At 37.7% G+C, this 18,177-nt stretch overlaps 1 protein-coding gene across 4 annotated transcripts in view; it reads right to left on the bottom strand.

Annotated features, from left to right (window-relative positions):
* The window catches only part of CTDSPL (CTD small phosphatase like), an 83,755-nt gene that overhangs the window by 22,912 nt on the left and 42,666 nt on the right, over positions 1-18,177 (bottom strand). For 2 of the 4 annotated variants that reach the window (XM_052807832.1, XM_052807851.1), the window contains exons 2-3: positions 11,788-11,942; positions 4,517-4,549 (exon numbers count right to left, since the gene is read on the bottom strand). In XM_052807832.1, the coding sequence (XP_052663792.1) occupies positions 4,517-4,549; positions 11,788-11,942 (188 nt within the window). Of the gene's footprint in view, positions 1-976; positions 1,031-4,516; positions 4,550-11,787; positions 11,943-18,177 lie in introns of all 4 variants that reach the window. The other 2 variants (XM_052807823.1, XM_052807841.1) reach the window with 2 other exon arrangements.

The following is an 18,177-nucleotide window of genomic DNA, read 5'->3' on the forward strand; positions in this document are numbered from 1 at the left end:
GAAATTAGTATGCCTGTCATCCAGAAAGGGATGGACACACACCAAGAACTACGAAATGTGAGAACCTTCAACTCAGTTTCTCTCCCTTTTCAGTATTGCCTTAGGAGATAATGTGTAATTATTGATCTAACTTTATCTACCAAGACTACACCTCAAGGTTTTTCCTGGGGAAAGTCTCCCACTAGGGCACACCAACCTTCCTACAAGCTTTCAGCTTTTTGAATTCAATCCGATCCTGTTTTCAAAGACACCTGGTCAACAGTTTGCACATTTGAAGATCAGAAGAAATAAATTTTGTATTTCAAAACCTGTATCTCTGTTGCCCTCAACTTTGAAAACACATTTGGCACCTGATAATCTAACAGGGATAAGGAAACTATCCTGAAGCTGAAGGCACTACAAGTTGCGAGACTGCTAAACAACTGGTGTAGGACTTTGGAGCAAGGATGACGTTTTTGAGGCTTTAGGAACTTAAAGGATTTGTACGTAGGGCATCAGTCCGTTTGTTTTGCTGTTCAAGCTTTCTGATCTAAAGCAACTTCCACATGCCAAGAGCAGCAAAACTTTTAGGCAGAAACAAGCATTACTCAATATTGTATGTTAATTTCCTCACTAATGGAGACATATCCAAGAAGAGTTGCAACTACCAGATTTCCATTGTAGTTAATAGCGAATAGTTATGGATCTTTGATAATTTTTTTAAAACATAGTAGCTTTAAAGTTATCTAAGATGATTAAGAGTACTTAATTGTGGCTAACAGCAACTCATATTTACTATGTAATACTCTCCAAAAGACTGCAGACTTCCACAGAACTCAGCAGAAAAATAACATGTGGTATCTCAGTACTGTAAGTCCTAGCTTGGTCTTCAATTCCAACAAGACATAAATTGTACACAAGTTAAAGCTTTTAAACTAGTCACTGTTTGGGATTTATGCATTCCAGCTAGGTCTCATGGCTGATCAGCTTAACAGACCTTGTAGTGAAACGACTGCTGCACTGCTTCAGTCCCGTGGAAATAGTATATTCCCTAAGAAAAAAAAAAAAAAAGGGGGTGGTGGTGGCAAGAAAACAGGACTTTTGGTTGAAGCATAAACAGCTGGTCAACATAAACCTTTCAGAAATTTACTATATAAAACAATCATAACTTTTCTTCCCTGTAGGCCCGTATTTCCCACAGAGACAAGTATCAGAATTAATAAGCCCTCTCTTTGTATACTGGAAATGTTGTCTAGCCTAAGTGCAGCACATTAATTTGCTGTTCATTTTCCCTTCAATTCACACTTTTGGTTGCACTCTACTTCTCCCAGCAGTTACGCACCAAAATACTCTAATAGAAGATAAATTATTCCCACTTAAAACACAGCTGCCAAAAAATGCTAGCTCCTGTTACGAAACAGGCAGTTCACAAAATTTCTTCTAGAAAAAGTTGTAACAAGAAGTTGTCTAAATGTAGGTAAGGACGAGTGAAAAAACAGTATCCCAGTGCTAAGATTTAACTTCTGCAGGGATTCTGAGGACTAATTTTGGTACCATTCCTTAATACTGTGATTTTAAATTGAACAAAAGAAATGGACACTCCAACTCATTTAAGAAGGTGCATGAGTATGGCTTTGTTTTTTCCATCTACCTTTTTGTTCAAAAGAATGAAAATAGGTGCTGAAGTTGCTATGGGTCTACTTTGATTTCTCTACCATACTCCTTTCCAAACAAAGCTGAGAAAAACCCATGAAAGCACAGGCATCCTGAGCTATACTTAATATATTTTTAAGTCAGGTCTATCACAATGTGTCAGCTGCTACTGTTTTGTCTGAATTTGTTTGTGTTTATTTCAGCCCTAAAAATAAATCATTTTGCAGCATTAGGGAAAAAAAAAAATCAATTACACTGCTGTTTAATCTATGCCTTATCTGGAAACAGTTTCAGAATACAAAATACAAACAGGATAAAGTTCATCTTTAAAAAAACCCCAAAGTCACACTGTTTCTATTTTCTGAAAAACCGAACTTGAAGCTGGCATGTTTCTTGCTTAGCAATTATCTCTATCAATAACCAAGTGAAAATTCATATTAATTCAAGTCTTTAAATTAAGTGCAATTAATGCAGGAAAAATCTGATTGAGCAGAAGATACACTTCACTGATTTGCACATAAATATGTACATAAAGCATCTGCACATATGTACATAAAGCAATGGAAGTTTTCAAACAGGTGACCTCAGCAGACTGCCAGATTTTATACATGCATAATAAAGCTCCCGCAAACCTAATATTTTGACTGGAGGCTTCAACTTGGAAGTTTAGTGAGTGGGGAGTGGGCTGTACTCTTTTCAGAGTCACTAAGGAATTCTCTAAACACTTGAAGTGGTTATATTTGCAATGAGCCCTATAAAAAGTTAATGTGCAACTTAATTGTGACCAAGCTCACTCTGTGTCTGTTTAGAAGATTTTTCTCCTGGCATGTATAATACATACAGTTGAAACAGCCTACTTCTCATCCATGACCCTTAGTGGGTCTTAATCACACCATTAAGGACAGGTGTCCTCCAGCACTCAGGACAAAAAGCCCTTGTAAGACTGGCAAAGAGGACCGCTTTAATTTTAGGCATTTTTCTAATATAATGTTGCATCTTCGTTCCTACCACTTTATCCATAGGCAGCTCACTTCTGTCTTTATTTAGACTATTACATACTAATGCTTGCTGGCTTCTGTTTGACAGCCAGAAGCACTCTGATACTCAGATAGTAAATGTCACACAACTGCCTGCGGGCAACGGTTGCTTGACAACACTTGCATGTCCTGCTGGAAGAAGGCATCGGATGGCACCGGAGAAGAGAAATGAGTGTGTTTAAAGTCACCTGAGAACTCTACGTCATGACTGCAAAGATAAGTTAATTTTACTGCCTTATTAAAAGTGCTGGGAATATAGGTCAGCAAAATTACAGTTGAGCTATGGAAAAAAAAAAAAAAAAAAAAAGAACAAAAAAAAGAACCCCCTTCTTGAATCATTCATTTTCCTACCGCTACCCAAATCTAACAGAGCACTGCTTTAACATTGCAAAGACAGTGTTCTAGCAAAGTATCTCATTTCATGTTTGTACCTGACAAAGCTGTACTCATTTGTCATTTCAAAATTTTGTTCTGTTTGAATGCTTATTTCATTAATACCTACACTAACTCTCAGGCAAAATTTTATTACAGGTCAGAGCACAGCCAGAACATGTTTTACATTCAAATAACTATTAGTAGAGTAACTACAGTGACCAAACAGAATCTGGCAGGTATGTAAAAGGAAAAGGAATTTAGAAATCAGTATTTTCATAAATCCGAAGTTTTCTATTCCCACACTTGCATATACAAATTACATGCATGTACATGTGTGTGTATACATACATACACACATGCACGCAAACATATGCATGAGCCAAATTAGAAGTAATTTCATATTACAAATAATAGGTAAGCAATAAAAAGTAATTACTAACAGTTCTTAAATCCAAGAAAAAGTGGTGAAGAAGGGAAGTGATCCACACGGTTATAGCAATCTCCTGACACTACTGCACTGAAGCATGGACAGGGTTCTTACAGGACAGGTCTTGTAATGTTGGACTACATGAGAAGGAAGGGAAAGAGGAAAAAAAAATGGTATCTTGGGGAATATTCAGGTCTTTAGGGGCTACCCAATATCTCAGGAAAGAGGGCTGTGTCAGTAACTACACACAACAGCACTGCTACTTCCTGGAAAACTTTGCAATAATGTAGTATGAGAAACAGCAAAGGACCTCAAAAAATGTATTTCCAGCTTTAAAAAGCCTAAGTCTTCATCCACATAAAAAACAAGTAGAAAAAGAACAGCTTTTTGACCAAAAAAGGTTAAACTTAATTAAATGAAAAGCTTCAGTTTGAAGAACTTTTTTTTTTTTCCCCTTCCTTTTATTTAGTTTTGGAAAATAATTCAGATGTCAAATGGCATTCCAAGTTTAATCCAGGGAAGATAAGCAGAAATATTAAGGCCCATAAAACAGCGGCTGATACTGAGCACATCATCTCGTATGAGTGCAGTAATGCAGCTGTGGTCAGTGTACTCTTTGTTTTCCTAAAGTGGCCTGTTTCAAAGAAATTATGCAGTTTCTAACCCTTATTTGCAACTGGAATATAGGGAAAAATTAGAGGAAAAGGTTTTTGTAACCGTGTTACACATAGTGATGGTAAGTCACCTTTTGTCTCTATTTAAGTAACTTCAACTTTCAGACTACTTCACGCATTTTCAAACTGATAAAAATTCAAAAATTTATCTGAGATGCAAGATGAAAACCATATAAAACCGAAACTCTACTTTTAGTCCCTGTATAACACGTGCAGTTCAATTCATCTCTTGAGTATACAACAGTACAGACAGAACGTAAAATCCTTTTGTTAACATGCAACGCAAACCAGACCTGTTAGACTGCAACATAAGATGAATCAAAGCAAAAGTTATGAAAATTATTAAAAGAAAAAGGGATAAAAATACATACACTTGGTATAGGCATGACCTGCATCTGGTCACCCTGGGGAAAAAGAAAAAAAATCACTGTAAGGGTAATGGCTTTTAAGGGTAGAACAAAGGTCTGAAGCAGTAAATGTAGCACTCAAACATTTTAAACCAAAAGTTCAAAGTATTCAAGAAACCAGGGTAAAAAAAACATAAAAACAGGATCTTGCATTTTAGTCACTGAAATGACCGGTTAGTGTATCGGCGTTTATGATTTTTAGGAGGCTGGACTGGTAAAACCCATGCTATGATTAATAAGAGATGATAGTAAGAAAGTACATGTATTTACTGTAACTTTTTCAGTTTTAAGACCTACTAATGGGTATATTTGTCTATTTTCACTGCAGCGACAAGAGGCTCAGCCAGACCTTGGTAGCAGGGCAGAAGCCCACTCCTTGAAGTTGACTTCACTTGAAACAAGTGTCTCAGAAAAAACAGCTTTTTCACTTAGGCAACAGTAAAATGTCCAAGAAGGACATGATGATGATAAACTAATCCAAGGAATCCCACTTTCTTCACCCAGAAAGAAGCAACAGTATCAGTGCTCTTCCCATGGTCTCACTTTCGTATTGTACTTGGGAAAAGGCAAGACAGTCTTGGCCAACTCGACCTTTTCTTCTCATGCTGGGACCTGACATATGGAGACAAAGACACTTCCATTTACAGCTTCCAAATGAGAAAGCGTGGTCACAGAGTCACCAACTCAAATATGTAAGAGTTTTTTGGGAAGTAGGAACTGTATTTTCTAATCTTTCTAATATATCAAAAACAAGTATTTGCTTTCTGGTGGCCACAGCACATAAAAAAAAGGAAGCTCACCCTTCTAGGACAGATGTTGCTTAGGTAGATGATTTTATTCTTTAATTACTTGGACAACACAGGCTCTGACTACCAGCAGACTGATTATCTATTGAAAGAGCTGTTGTCAACATTAGAACATCCTCTTCCAGCTTAAAAAGTCTTGTGCTTACTTGTTTTGGAGTCTAACATAACATTGACACATCACTGACAAATAAAATTAATTCAGTATTATTTTTAAAATCCTCTTTTTTATTGCTATAACAGCAGAACTTTTTACTGAGGTTTGACCAAAATCCAGAGAAGCTGATGAAGCAGCTAGAGAGCAGCAACTACTATGAACTATCAAGATGTTTGCTTTATTAAAAAGTACCTGATTTCTATAAAAACGAATACACACAAAACCTGGTAAGATCCAAAATCCAAATTTTCGTCAAGGTAATGGCAAAAAGAAAAGAAAAAAGTATAATTCAGCACATTAAGGTCCTGTTAGTGGAACATCATCTGAAGTTCACGGGCATTTGAGAAAGGAGTGAATCTGAGTAGGTGCCAGCTGGGTTAGCTGACCTGCGATCAAACTGTTATCAAGGATATGGCTAGGCAAGCAGAGCACAGATTGTGAACCTGTGTTTTGCTTTGTTTTTAAAGGCTTTTTTTGCCTTCACTGGTAGAGAGAATAAAACACAACTGCAGCTCCTCTTCTGTCAACAGACAAGAACAGTGTATGAGAGGTAGAGACATATCCACAGTTACGGTACAAGATCTCGTGGAGACAAATATAGCTGTGTATCACATCAGGTTTTCCCACAGACTTCAAGAGGCACTCACCGTGGTGTAACTTCCTTTCTATTTTAGCAATCTCTTGAAGAAAGAGCTGCACCCCATGGTACTACTGTTAAGCCTGACTTTCATGGGAATCCAGAATCTAAGTTGCTGAAGGACTTGCATTACTGTTTGCTTTGTTTTTCTTGCAGAATTTCTTAAATCTAAAAACAAGAAAAACAAGCAAATTTCCTAAGAGGAACCCTAAAAGTACCTATGCAAATATCAAAATGGTAATGATAACAACTGGAAAAACAAGCAGAAAGATAAATACAAGAGTCTGCTAGTAAAGCATAAGTGTTCATGAACAGGCAAATGCTTTTTAAAAACAAGCCTGCCATGGGAAACTTTTTGAAAGTGTCCTGTCTCATTTCCTGAAGCCTTGGAACAGGAAGGGAAATAGGTCATAATGGTATCGTTTGAAATAGATGACAGATGACTGCATTTGTTGAAGTCTTTCCATGAGCTCCTGATGCTGGTAACAGGACAAAGCTATTCCTAGAATGCCAAAATTTCCCCATTGTATCACTAAGATAAAGCAGGAACTGATTTGTGCAACCACTGAAATCAGTTTTTTTTCATGGGACAATATATACAGCTGAAATGATAAAGCCTACCTTTTCCCTTAGCTATGTAATTTTAGTTTGAGAGACACAACATTTTCAGTACTGCGTCCGTTCATTAATGCTGTCTGTCTACAGTCACGTACAGGATCAATGAGCACCAAGTTACAGGCCACACTATTTAGCTTTTTTGAGAACAGTCTGTATTCAAAGATAAGGAGCTGTTTCACTTTAAAGAATAACCCCTTTAGAGAAGAAGCTGATCAAAAGAACAGATTTATCACATTTGTTTCTATAACACAAAGCTTATACTAGACCATGATAGTTCTTTACAATATTTTACAAAAACAATAATATAGTTACTATTTGACTCTTTCATTGACTTGGAATATCGAGCTTTGTCTCTTAATATAGAAGACTTTTGGGGTCAGAATGAGTAAGCAGAGAGAGTGGAATCAAACATAGCTATGCAGAGGGGGTTCTTGTTTTCTAAACAGACCTGCCATACCACATGCTGATGGTGACCAACAGAACCAAACACTAAGAATTTTCTTGCTCTGACCAGCAAAGGTGAAGCAGGAGAAAGAGTACTATAATTTACATTAATCTCAATTATCTTCCTCCACACTGAAGAGTGAGACTGGTTTCCACATCTGTTTGGAAAGCATGCTGTTAATAGTCTCCCCATCAAAGACTCCATGCTCATGCTGCTCCTCTAGGTCTCTTGTATGAAGAAGATACTACTTTTGACCTCAAGAACATGCTCCCTACAAGCTGTTTTTCTCACTCTGGTGAATCATGTTCACATGGCATAGAGAAGATCCTTCTTCCTGCACTGTTATAAACAGAGATCCCTGAAGCAGACAAGAGTGTTGGAGACATGACAATAGGCCATCAAAACAGCTTTCCAGCATCACCTTGGAGATGACATTGTGCAGCAAAAAGCAGCGGGGAGAAGGAGACCTGTTGTAGTGATTAGGATGGGTGAGGTGGAAATTCAAGGACTTGACCTTTCTGGCTTCATTCCTGTTACAGGGAAGGCAGTGGGGGCAGCTGCTGCCCCCAGAATAAACCCTCTTCTAACTCTGTCTTCTTCCCTGCTGAGTGTGGATCAAGACCTTCTCCTCTAATCCAAGTAGTATAAAAAACCTTTTCCTCATTCATGCTTCACCTTGTTGAACACAAGCCATCTGCCCGATTTGGATCTAACTGTGAAACAAAAGCAAAGATGACTCTAGTGGAAGTGGGTTGTAAGTGAAATGGCCAAGTGCCAATAGTGTCAGAGCTCTCTCACCCACCACGACTGAAAGCAAAGGGAAGAAAGAGCTAGTTCGCATCTAGCTTTTCTCACCTTCCTCTATCTGGATCCTTCCTTGAAGCCTGCAGATGAAATCTGTATCTGCAAACACTTCAAAACTTGGGTAACAAACTTACCCAGAAAAAAACCCCAAAACAAAACCAAACTTACACCCAGAAGCACACCCAGAAAATACACAAAATAAGTCAAGTCGCTAATTGAAGAACAGAAATTGAGATTTTAATTTATTCAGAAGAAAACAAAAAACACTTCCTTCTCCCAACACTCTGGCCCCTAAAAAAAGAACTAGCTGGAAGGTGTTGGTGAGCTGCCTGCTGCTGAGGAGGCAGGAAAAAATTAGCAAGGATTTCTTGAGGCTGAACATTGTGTGCTCCCAATGACACATCTGGCTTGGCATCCAAGCTGCAGACAGGCTGATATACCCACTGTAATAGATATTACATCTTAGAATACATCTTTGTGCTGCACTAAAAAGCTGTTGCATTTTAAGAAAAACAAATATACAATAGTTTCAGTAAATACAAGTTATTATTGAAAAATGTTGTATTGAAACTACAGAGACAGGATGGACCATTCATTACCAGTATTAGAGTCACACTTGGACAAGCAGCTGCCCTGCGAGTAGAAGGTTTAAAAATGAACTCAATACTTTAAGGAAGTTTTTGGGCTTTTTTGCCCCCTAATGGAATAGAAGTCAGCGCTGACAGACCCTGTTTATTCAAAACCATGCTCAGTTTGGTGTTTCTTCCAATCCTATGAAGAAGTGACATGACACTTGACTTGCCAAGCATAATGAATTCACATCGTTTGGTAAAATACTAAATGAAGTACTGATTCATTTGAAGCACCAAATTAATTTTTTTCTAATACAGAAAAATAATAATAATAATAAAACCATACAATGCAATTACTCTGAACAGAATTTCAGAACTGTGTTTTCAATTACTTTATAAAATACTCTTCCCTGTTTTCCCTTCTTTACAACAGGTTAGCATTTAAAGAATCGAGACTCCTAGTTAGAAGGAAGTTAGCTTGTCACATCAACTTCACCTTCAAGAATACTCCAGAAGCAACATAGAACAAACACTGAATTCCTGTAAGACCAGCAGAAGCTTTCTCCATTACTTTCCTTCCTCTGAAGTCTTTTGTCACCAGTTTTCACGTAACAACTCTACTGAACAGTAAAGACAGAAGGAAAGTACATCCAAGTCATTTTATACTAGTTTCTAATGGGAACTATTTAACATCGTTGTGCATTTTTCTTTTTCTGTTTTTGAAGGAAAGGGTCTCAACACATGAACTGACTGGGCCACAGTCAGAGGTCACCCGTGATGTGATAAATAATTAATAAAACATACAAAAGAGATAGCAGATATAAGTAAGTGACCATTTGAAGAGCAGCTCAACATAATTTAAACTATTTTAACCTGGCAGGCAGAATAATGCCAAAAGAGCTTTAATTAAACAGAAGAGGAGTTTAAGCAGTGTGTTGTCAGGCCTTCTTTTCTTTCCTAAAACAGGTAATTTTGTCATTCCTGGACATTTGATTTCACCAATTTACAAACTGAGGCCCACTGTTGAATGTACTTTCCCCCAACTTACTTATGACTTCTGAATCTAGACAAGATGCTCAGCGTAACTCGATCAAATTCAACCAGCCTGCACAGTTCTAAAACACAGCTCTCCTGGTAAAAAGCACTAGCCTGACAGCCTAACGATATACAAATATATCCAAGTCTTCAATGTTGTTTTTCTTTTTTAAAGTAATTTCCTACTTAAACTAACAATGTTAGCACTCAAAATAAAAACAGCATATAAAAACACACACAAAACTTATTAGTCTTTAATACTGCATTTAAAATAGAAATGTCACAGACTTACTTGCACTCACTGAAGAACTACCCAAAAGCTTAACTATACTTGATTTCTTCTACAAAGATCTGTATGCATCTGAGTGCCTTTCATTCTATTTGAAGAAAATGCACTCTTTAATAATTCTTTTTAACATATTCCTTGAACTTTTTTACTCTATTAAACTGTAGTCTGGTAATTCTATGGATTCTGTGATTTGTGTCTTGGGTTCTTGTACAAGTATTGCACAACTTCAAAACTGCTCACTAAGATAGCACAGAGTGAGGATGGAAACTTGTGTGTATATACATGCAATCACTCGCTCAAGGAGTAAGACACATTTAGAAAGCAATTGTTTTACAAAATGCAATCTGAAAACTACTGACTCCAGACCATTTTAACTCACGTTTTCTATAGAAAAAACAAACTCTTCTTTTCTTTATGTTTTTCTTTCTAATGAACTCCCATTTTCTCTCAGCTAGCAGCCTCACTTTTGCCTTCTTTCCATTCCCTACCATCGTGGAAAGGGAAATTTTACTAGTTTCCCATTCCTTTTGTTTCTTAGGGGAATGTGCGCATACATGCTATAAACTACTCAGCTTTCCCTTCAGCACATCCAGGCTAGATTTCTCCCTCATTTCAGTCAAAACGTACATTGGCTAGCAAAAGAAGTCTAAAAATACACATACAATTCCTCCTCTTGGCAGAGGAATTTTCACTGCACTTTACCTCTGCGTGAGCAGTTTCAGCATGAACTGTTGCAGTTCAGACTACCTCCACACGTATTCTTAAGTCTCCATCACTTTAATTTGCTTTCCTTTCCTCTCTCCCACCAAACAGCTCTTCTAATCTTTCTCTTGAGCTTTTCAGAATTCAAACATAACCAGCAAAATTCAAAACAAAATAAAATGGACTGGACAAGGTAGGTAAGAAATCAGCTGCATCAAATACGAAAAATTAGTGTGAAGCGCAAAAGGGTGAAAAGATAGAGACATTTCCATTTCTGCTATTATTCCCCATCATGGATACACCTATGTTTGTGGTCTCTTAACATCCTGGAAAAGTACAAGGGGAATGGTGTTTCAATTAAGAGTATAGCACTAGCACTAGTGGAGTTTTGAGAGTGCTGAAAAACAACATGGTATGGAAAAGATGGTATTCTTGTGTTTGCTATATTGAACTGAAATTCTTCAGTTCATAATGCAAATGCTCTCAAGTGTTATCAGATTTAAAAAGAACATATAAAATAATTTGTGTTGTGATTTTATGAATATGGCAAAGCAATGTAATTACTAGAACTCAATACAAGTAACATGCTGCTCTTACATACAATGCTTTGAAGTGCTAAAAGTTTATATCAATTAATTTAAGTAAACAAAACTTAATAACCTGGAAAAATGGCCAAAAGCTGATACCTCTGGACTCAGTGTGCATCAAATATAGGTGAACGAGTTAGAAAAAAGGTCCAAAGAATTACAGTTCTCCCCCTCTTTGAACTGTTTTTATGTCACTGAAAACCCTTTCAACTGACATTCAAAGAGGTTCCACTACGCTCTAGTGGACAGATTTTAATCTTCCTGCAGCTGGGAAAGAGAACCAGATGCTAGAGACAACTCAGCATCTGAAGTTTTATGAGAAGTCCACATTTTTTTGGTGTGTTACTCAGGTTTTAAATGTTATTTGCTTACAAAATGTATAGTGCCAATACCCTTCATGGAAAGGTTAGTTTTAAATTGCATCTGAATAGATAGTGTTAGCAATTCGCCATCAAAACAGTAATTTCTTCTGTAACTCAATGTGTTCCCCATGTGGGAAACCTATTAAGACAAACCTTCAGAAGCACAGAGTTAAACCTTAGTTACAAAAGATCCATATGAGAGCAAAATAAGATAAAAGCCTGACCTTCTGAAGTCCTCCATTCTCCTCCACCAAAGGAGGAAGAGCACTGGTGCTATTGGTAGATGGTGGTTCGACATTGTAGTCACGAAAGCAGCAGAATAAGGTGCTAAAGATACTTCGACTCCTCTGCTTCTTCAAGCTGATATTACATTGGGACACTAGGAAAAAAAACAAACCAGCAGAAAAATAAATTCATGTAGCACAGTCCTAGTTTTCCAGACCACAATGACTGAATTTAAGATGCATGGTTATTACCTCAGAAGTCCTCTTCAAGTCTTAAGATAACCTCACAGAAATTTTCCATCATATTGAGACACGCTTCCTTCCATTTCAACACATTTTTTCCTTGCCAAACTCACACGGTGACGTTACCCTACTACTAACCAACCTAGATCTCCGCACAATCAAAGGTCTTGCCATACTAAGACACTACACAGAGTTTTCCTAGAAATATCCAAAGTAGGTACTGTAGATGACATGAAATACCTTGCTGCTAAAATACGTCTCTGGACGGAGGAAGCAAACAGGACTGATCTAAAACAGAAGAGACGCAGTAAATGCCTACTGATGCCCAGGCATATTTTCTAGCCAAATACACGACCATATGTGGAACATTTAAACTGCTGCAAGGGTCAGAAAAAGATCTGAGATGTTTCTGAGTTTCCTCTGTTACTGCTTGACAGCGTCGCTGGAGAACAAAAGACACCACACAGAGGCAGCACGGTGAGCTGCAACACTGAATGCAGGAACAAATCTGGAGAGGGTGTTGCTAAATAAAACAGGAGTCCTGGCCTTTCTTTTCAACTTGTTTATTTGTCTACCAGGATGAAAAAAACCAAAGTGGTAAAAAGTTACATACAGCTCAATGAAAACAAGTGTAGCATTTTTAAAGACTAAAAACTGTAGATAAAAGCAACAGTTTGAAGAAACCAAATGCACATAAGACATCTAGTGATTTCCCTAAGATTCAAACTCCTGAAAATTAGATCTTGAACACAGACATAAAAAAAAAAAAAAAGTTGGAAAAAAGTTTAGAATATTTTATGTAACCCTCGATTTGATCACCAAATATTTTAATGTTCTGTTGTTAGCTAGAAGTATTTGTTTCCTACGTCGGAGTGCAACACCTGACAGATTTAGCACTCTTCCAGGGCAGGGACAGACAGGTGCACCCCTTTTCATCTTGGGCCTTTCGCACAGCCCTTTTTCTTTGATGTTTATCTATACCACTGCAACATATGGTACTGAATGGTATTGATACTCAACTTGTTAACATCACACGGCAACACAATGAGAGACAACCATGTCATCTGCATCTTGTAAATAACTGCTTTACCACAACTATTATCGTGAATACTGCAAGAAACCAACCACCACACACCCCCTGCCAGAGACAGGCACTCCCCTCTGCTGTATTGCCTTACCTTAGCCAGGATCAACTTATCCTCTCCATTAAGCAGAGGAGTATCTTAGACTATAGAGATTAATGGCTTCCTTTTCAGAGTCAACAAATGATGCAATTTAAAATACATGCAAACAAGCCCGAACAAGTTATTTTTTTATTCTTTTTTCACAGCTATGCAGCAGCGCATATTAAGGTAGCAAACTTTAAAAGTTGGATTACACTGAGAAAAAAGGATGCTATGAAAGTTGTAGCACCAAGCAGATTAATAGCTATCCACGCACTACATAGTTTATTTACATTCTGCATTAGAAGGAACAAAACACTCCCGCCATCCCAAAGTTAGAGGGTAAGTGAAAATCTTCCTAAGTCCCACTACAAACATCAATATGTAATTCCCCATCTTCCCTCCTCTCTCAGATTATTAGGGAACTGCCACATACATCTACCTTCCTCCTGATATTACAAATATATCAAGTGCATCACGACAATTGGCAACAGAAATACAAATAATACAATTATTAATATATAAAGAAAATTTCAGTGAAAGAAGAGTTGTGTATGAAATGGAACACATCTCTCCTGGAAGACTTAATGGATACCACCACGCTCTGAAGTCAGAAGGTGTGCAGGTACACGCATGTGCTTTGACAAGAAAGCCTCATGGTGCAGATTTTGAGTGAACTTTCAACCACTCCCTGAAAATACAAACAAAATCCTCCAATTCTGTAGAGTCAGCATAAGCTAGACATCAATACTTTCTCCTCTCAAAGCACTTGCAAAGTGTCCAACAGTAATTTTCTGTTCTCCATATCGTATGTAATTCCACACTTACCAAAATATTTTTCCACCTTAAGGGAGTGAGCAATGCTCAGGTTCAGTTATTAGTTGCTACGAAGAGGAAAGTATACCCGTATCAAAAACTAAATGGGTTTTATAAACGTTCACCATTTACAAAGTGCTCAGATAACAGAATAAAGTCAGAATTGTGCACAGTTTTGTGCATGTCTGTGTGTTTAAGGAAGTGTTTCATTACTTTAAAGACTGAAACCAATCTAAACACTGCTTTTCAATACTCCAGTTAAACAGAAAACATATGCAAAACTCTGGCCATTGGTGGTGTAAGTTACAGTAAAAGACTCATTCTCAAAATGTCACATTCTGTTTGCAACAAATTAGAAGAAACATGCCTTTAGAAATCCCCAAAGGATACTTGTGCAGCTATGAAGGACTTTTTCAAAACAGCACTCAAAAAAGCAAGCACAAACAAGTTTGTTGCAATATCATCCAGGCAAGGAGAACTCCTTTCTGACCTTAAACACTGAAATATGATGAAATTAGAATGGGAAGCACAATTCTGTGTGCCCTGTTCCCTACAGCTAGGGCCACCGAAACCTTCCTAAGAATCTGTATTTTGTTTTCAGCTTCTACTTAAGAATATGACAGCAAATAATCACATTTGAATGCTTAAAACAGAAATGCTCTTACACAGCATTTATCATAAGCTTTTGTTTTCCTGGACGTTGTAAGGTACAAGAATGTAACATTAAACTTCATTCCGCAAACAATTTTTATGCATAAAATAGTCCTCCCAAAGCCAAGACTACAATTTATAATAAAGTCCAGTTTACATTCTAGGCTGGGTCTGAAGTAGGTCTTCAACACTGAATCCATTTCTATAAAGTTAATAAAAAGTTCGTGTTAAGCAAGAAAAACTAATTACCAAATGTTTGCATAAGAAATGTTGCAGAGTACTTCTGAGCTTAGTCTTGGGGAGGTTAATGAATACAAACAGCACGCAAAGCAAAAATTTACCTAAACCACATCATGTTCGTCCCCAAACCTCGTAACGCTGAAGATCAGACAATGGATGGTTTGGACTCGCAAAGAGCCATATTAACAGATTACAGGATAAAGTCCCAAATTTTCAAGAGAAATTCTGCCCAGTAACAACTACAGCATTTAATGGAGAGGAGTGAAAGCAGGGATGCTGCACGGGCTCCGATGGCTATGGCTTTATAAAGATGCATGTGGCCAAGAGATGCTTGAACTCCTCATCTCTAGTGATTCCTCAAATCTGTTCGCATCTTGCTGCTCTGAGCTGCTGCGGGGAGCAAGCCTTTCCATCAGGTATGAATTACAGCAGTGTTTTTAAATTCATAACTTACAGCCTCAGCTACACAGCAGATCAACAGGAACAACACAACTATTTAAGAACTAACATTTGTATCTTTTCTACCTAGAGGATAGAAAGAGGCAGTAAACAAAGTAGTCTAAATAAACATTCAAAAATCTCAGATAAAAGCTACTGATTTGTTCACATCTTTTAAGAATACTTGTTTTACTTGATAAAACTCTACATTTGAAATCTGTCCACTCACTTCCACTTTGTGAAATATTTGTTCTAGGAAAAACAATCCTTTATGTTGTTTTTCATCTTGGCAATTTTGCCATTCATAATGCAGTGGTGTTTCAAATAGGTCTTTCCACTAATTTAGATGTTATTTTAAAGAGATCCGTTTTTTTTAATGATATATTATAGAGGTTTTGCTGTGACTCAATAAATTATAATTTCGGATGCAGTAAGGAACAGAAGTTCTCAAGTGGCTTCATGTGCCATGCTGTATTAACACACACAGGTATTGCATACATAGAAAAGATATGCACCATATCTCATTTTTAGCAACTATGACAGTGTTGTGCATCACAGAAAATAGTTTCTCCTTCCTTAGTGACACAGGATCACATGCAATACGTGTGCTGTTTACTAGATTTGCTTTTCTTGAAGCAGTGACAGTACAAATGTAACAACTATAACTCTAAAGGTGTAAAGAAGCATTAATACTGAATCACTACTATAAATTTAGATATTCTGAATGCCAGCAAATTTTAAAGAGAAAGAAAAAACTGCAGAGGACAAAACTTGGCACTCCTTAAAAGCCTATAGGTAAGCCCAGGCAGTAATGAAACTGGAATGGTAAGCTGAATTATCTAAACTCCAAGTCTGAGCAGCATCCAGCATAAGGAATTGAGAGGACTTTTTGGTTTTTTTCCCCTCCATCTTTTGGGATTTACAACCTTGACTTCCTATGACATCCACAGAAGTACTAGACTCATTACCCCTATCACCACTGAATGCCAAAGACAACTTCAAGTGACCTTTTACATCTTGAACACTGCATACCGAACATATAAACACTGTGTACCAAAAAAGCCCAGGCAAAACAACTTCACAATACAAAAGCATGTTATCCATGAAAGCAGAGAAGACTGTAACCAGCAGGTATCTGCAGAAGAGTTGAAGAAAGGAACCACACAAGACCGGAGTGATGCTTTACCTTACCACCAGGTAAGGTACACTCTAACTGCACTTCAAGGACCTCCTTACCTGAAGGCATCAACTGCGTATCTAACAGTCCGCAACAAATTCCTCTTGCATGACTCTGTCCCATCACATTTTGAACCTACACCAACTTTTAGTGGCAAAAGTATCCTGTGGCGAGAAGGTCCACAGCTCGGTTAACAGTTTAGCTGTTTCATAATTCTGACCCTCCTTGTGTCTTATCTTTGTACCATCTCTAATTCACATTTTTAAGCAGGAGAGAGACTAGAACCACACACAATATCTGGTATGAAAGAAGAGCACCATGAATTTATACACCCACGTAATGCTTTGTTCTCTTACTTTTCTAATAATTCCTAATATCTTATTTGAGTTTTACAACAACTGAACGTTGGGCTAATGTAATTTTTCAGAAGATCTTATCAATAACACCAAGATCTCTTCATTAGCAGGTATTTCAGGCATCACAGCAAATATAAGCCAAGAATTCTTATCTCTTCCCATGAAGCAAACTTCACACCTATCTACACTTAATTTCATCTGCTACTTTAGAGGCCAGTCATTCAAAATCATGTTGCCTTCCTACAACTCTTCACAGTTAAGTTTTAAATCTATATACAGATGCACATATATGCACACACATTCATACACATGCACAAATACACACCCATTTCCCTTACAAATTTTGTCACCTTATTTCCTTATTCCCATTTCCATATGGTTTAATGCTACACTGAAGAGCAGACTGCACAGACCCCTGTCTAACTTCTTCCCCAGAGATCTCAGGGAGGTCTGCAAGAGCCTTCAGCAAAGCAGTTTGTCAAATTATCTGAATTTGTAAAAGATTATCTGCAGACAGGGTCAGGAATGGGAGCACAGCTCTTCCCACCTAGGAGGGAAGTCCCTTTGGTGCAGATTTCCCCCGATTTGAAAACACAGTCTCTCACCTATAATTTCCAGATGCTATTTCTAATGACAAGCCTCACTGCTCGTAACCTGTGTGCTACCCGCTGCTTGCAGGTAAGTTAATTCTTGAATTGCCTGCAAGTTTCCGGAATCCAACGATGGTCCACAAAACTGTGCTTATTGAGGTCTTCTGGTAAGTCCTAATGAACCCACAGCATTACTAAGCTGGGGGCGGGGTGTGTGTGTGTGTGTGCGCGCGCGCGCGCACGGTTAAAGATAAAGGCAAGTTTTAAAATAAATTACTGCAATCACGTAAGCTTAAATGGAAGATACGCGACCATACTGGGTGGTTATACGAATAGAACAGGAAGAAAAAAACCCCAAACAACAAACCCCAAATATTACAGACAAATGTTATAATAGAAATTTATACAAGAGCATGCTAATAGAAGTAATCTACAGCATCTTTTCAAACCGTTCACTCAAACCATCCTTTGGAGGCAGAAGGGTTGCGCTGGTGTTCTCCCACCAGGACAGTTTCAACAGGAGCACAAGTCACATAGTAAAGAAAAAGCTTTTCCCTCATGCCCTGTATTCTAGAAAAAGTTTAGTTCAGGGCTTCTCTCATCAAATTTTGCTGTAGTTGTGTGAAATTACAAAAACAGATTGTTGTGCAGCCATTGTACAATAAACCCCTTGCTGCTGCAGGAAGCCACTGTGGGACGACTGGAGGGCTCCTAAT

The sequence above is a fragment of the Harpia harpyja genome, chromosome 1, assembly GCF_026419915.1.
Source record: "Harpia harpyja isolate bHarHar1 chromosome 1, bHarHar1 primary haplotype, whole genome shotgun sequence".
NCBI classification, from domain to species: domain Eukaryota; kingdom Metazoa; phylum Chordata; class Aves; order Accipitriformes; family Accipitridae; genus Harpia; species Harpia harpyja.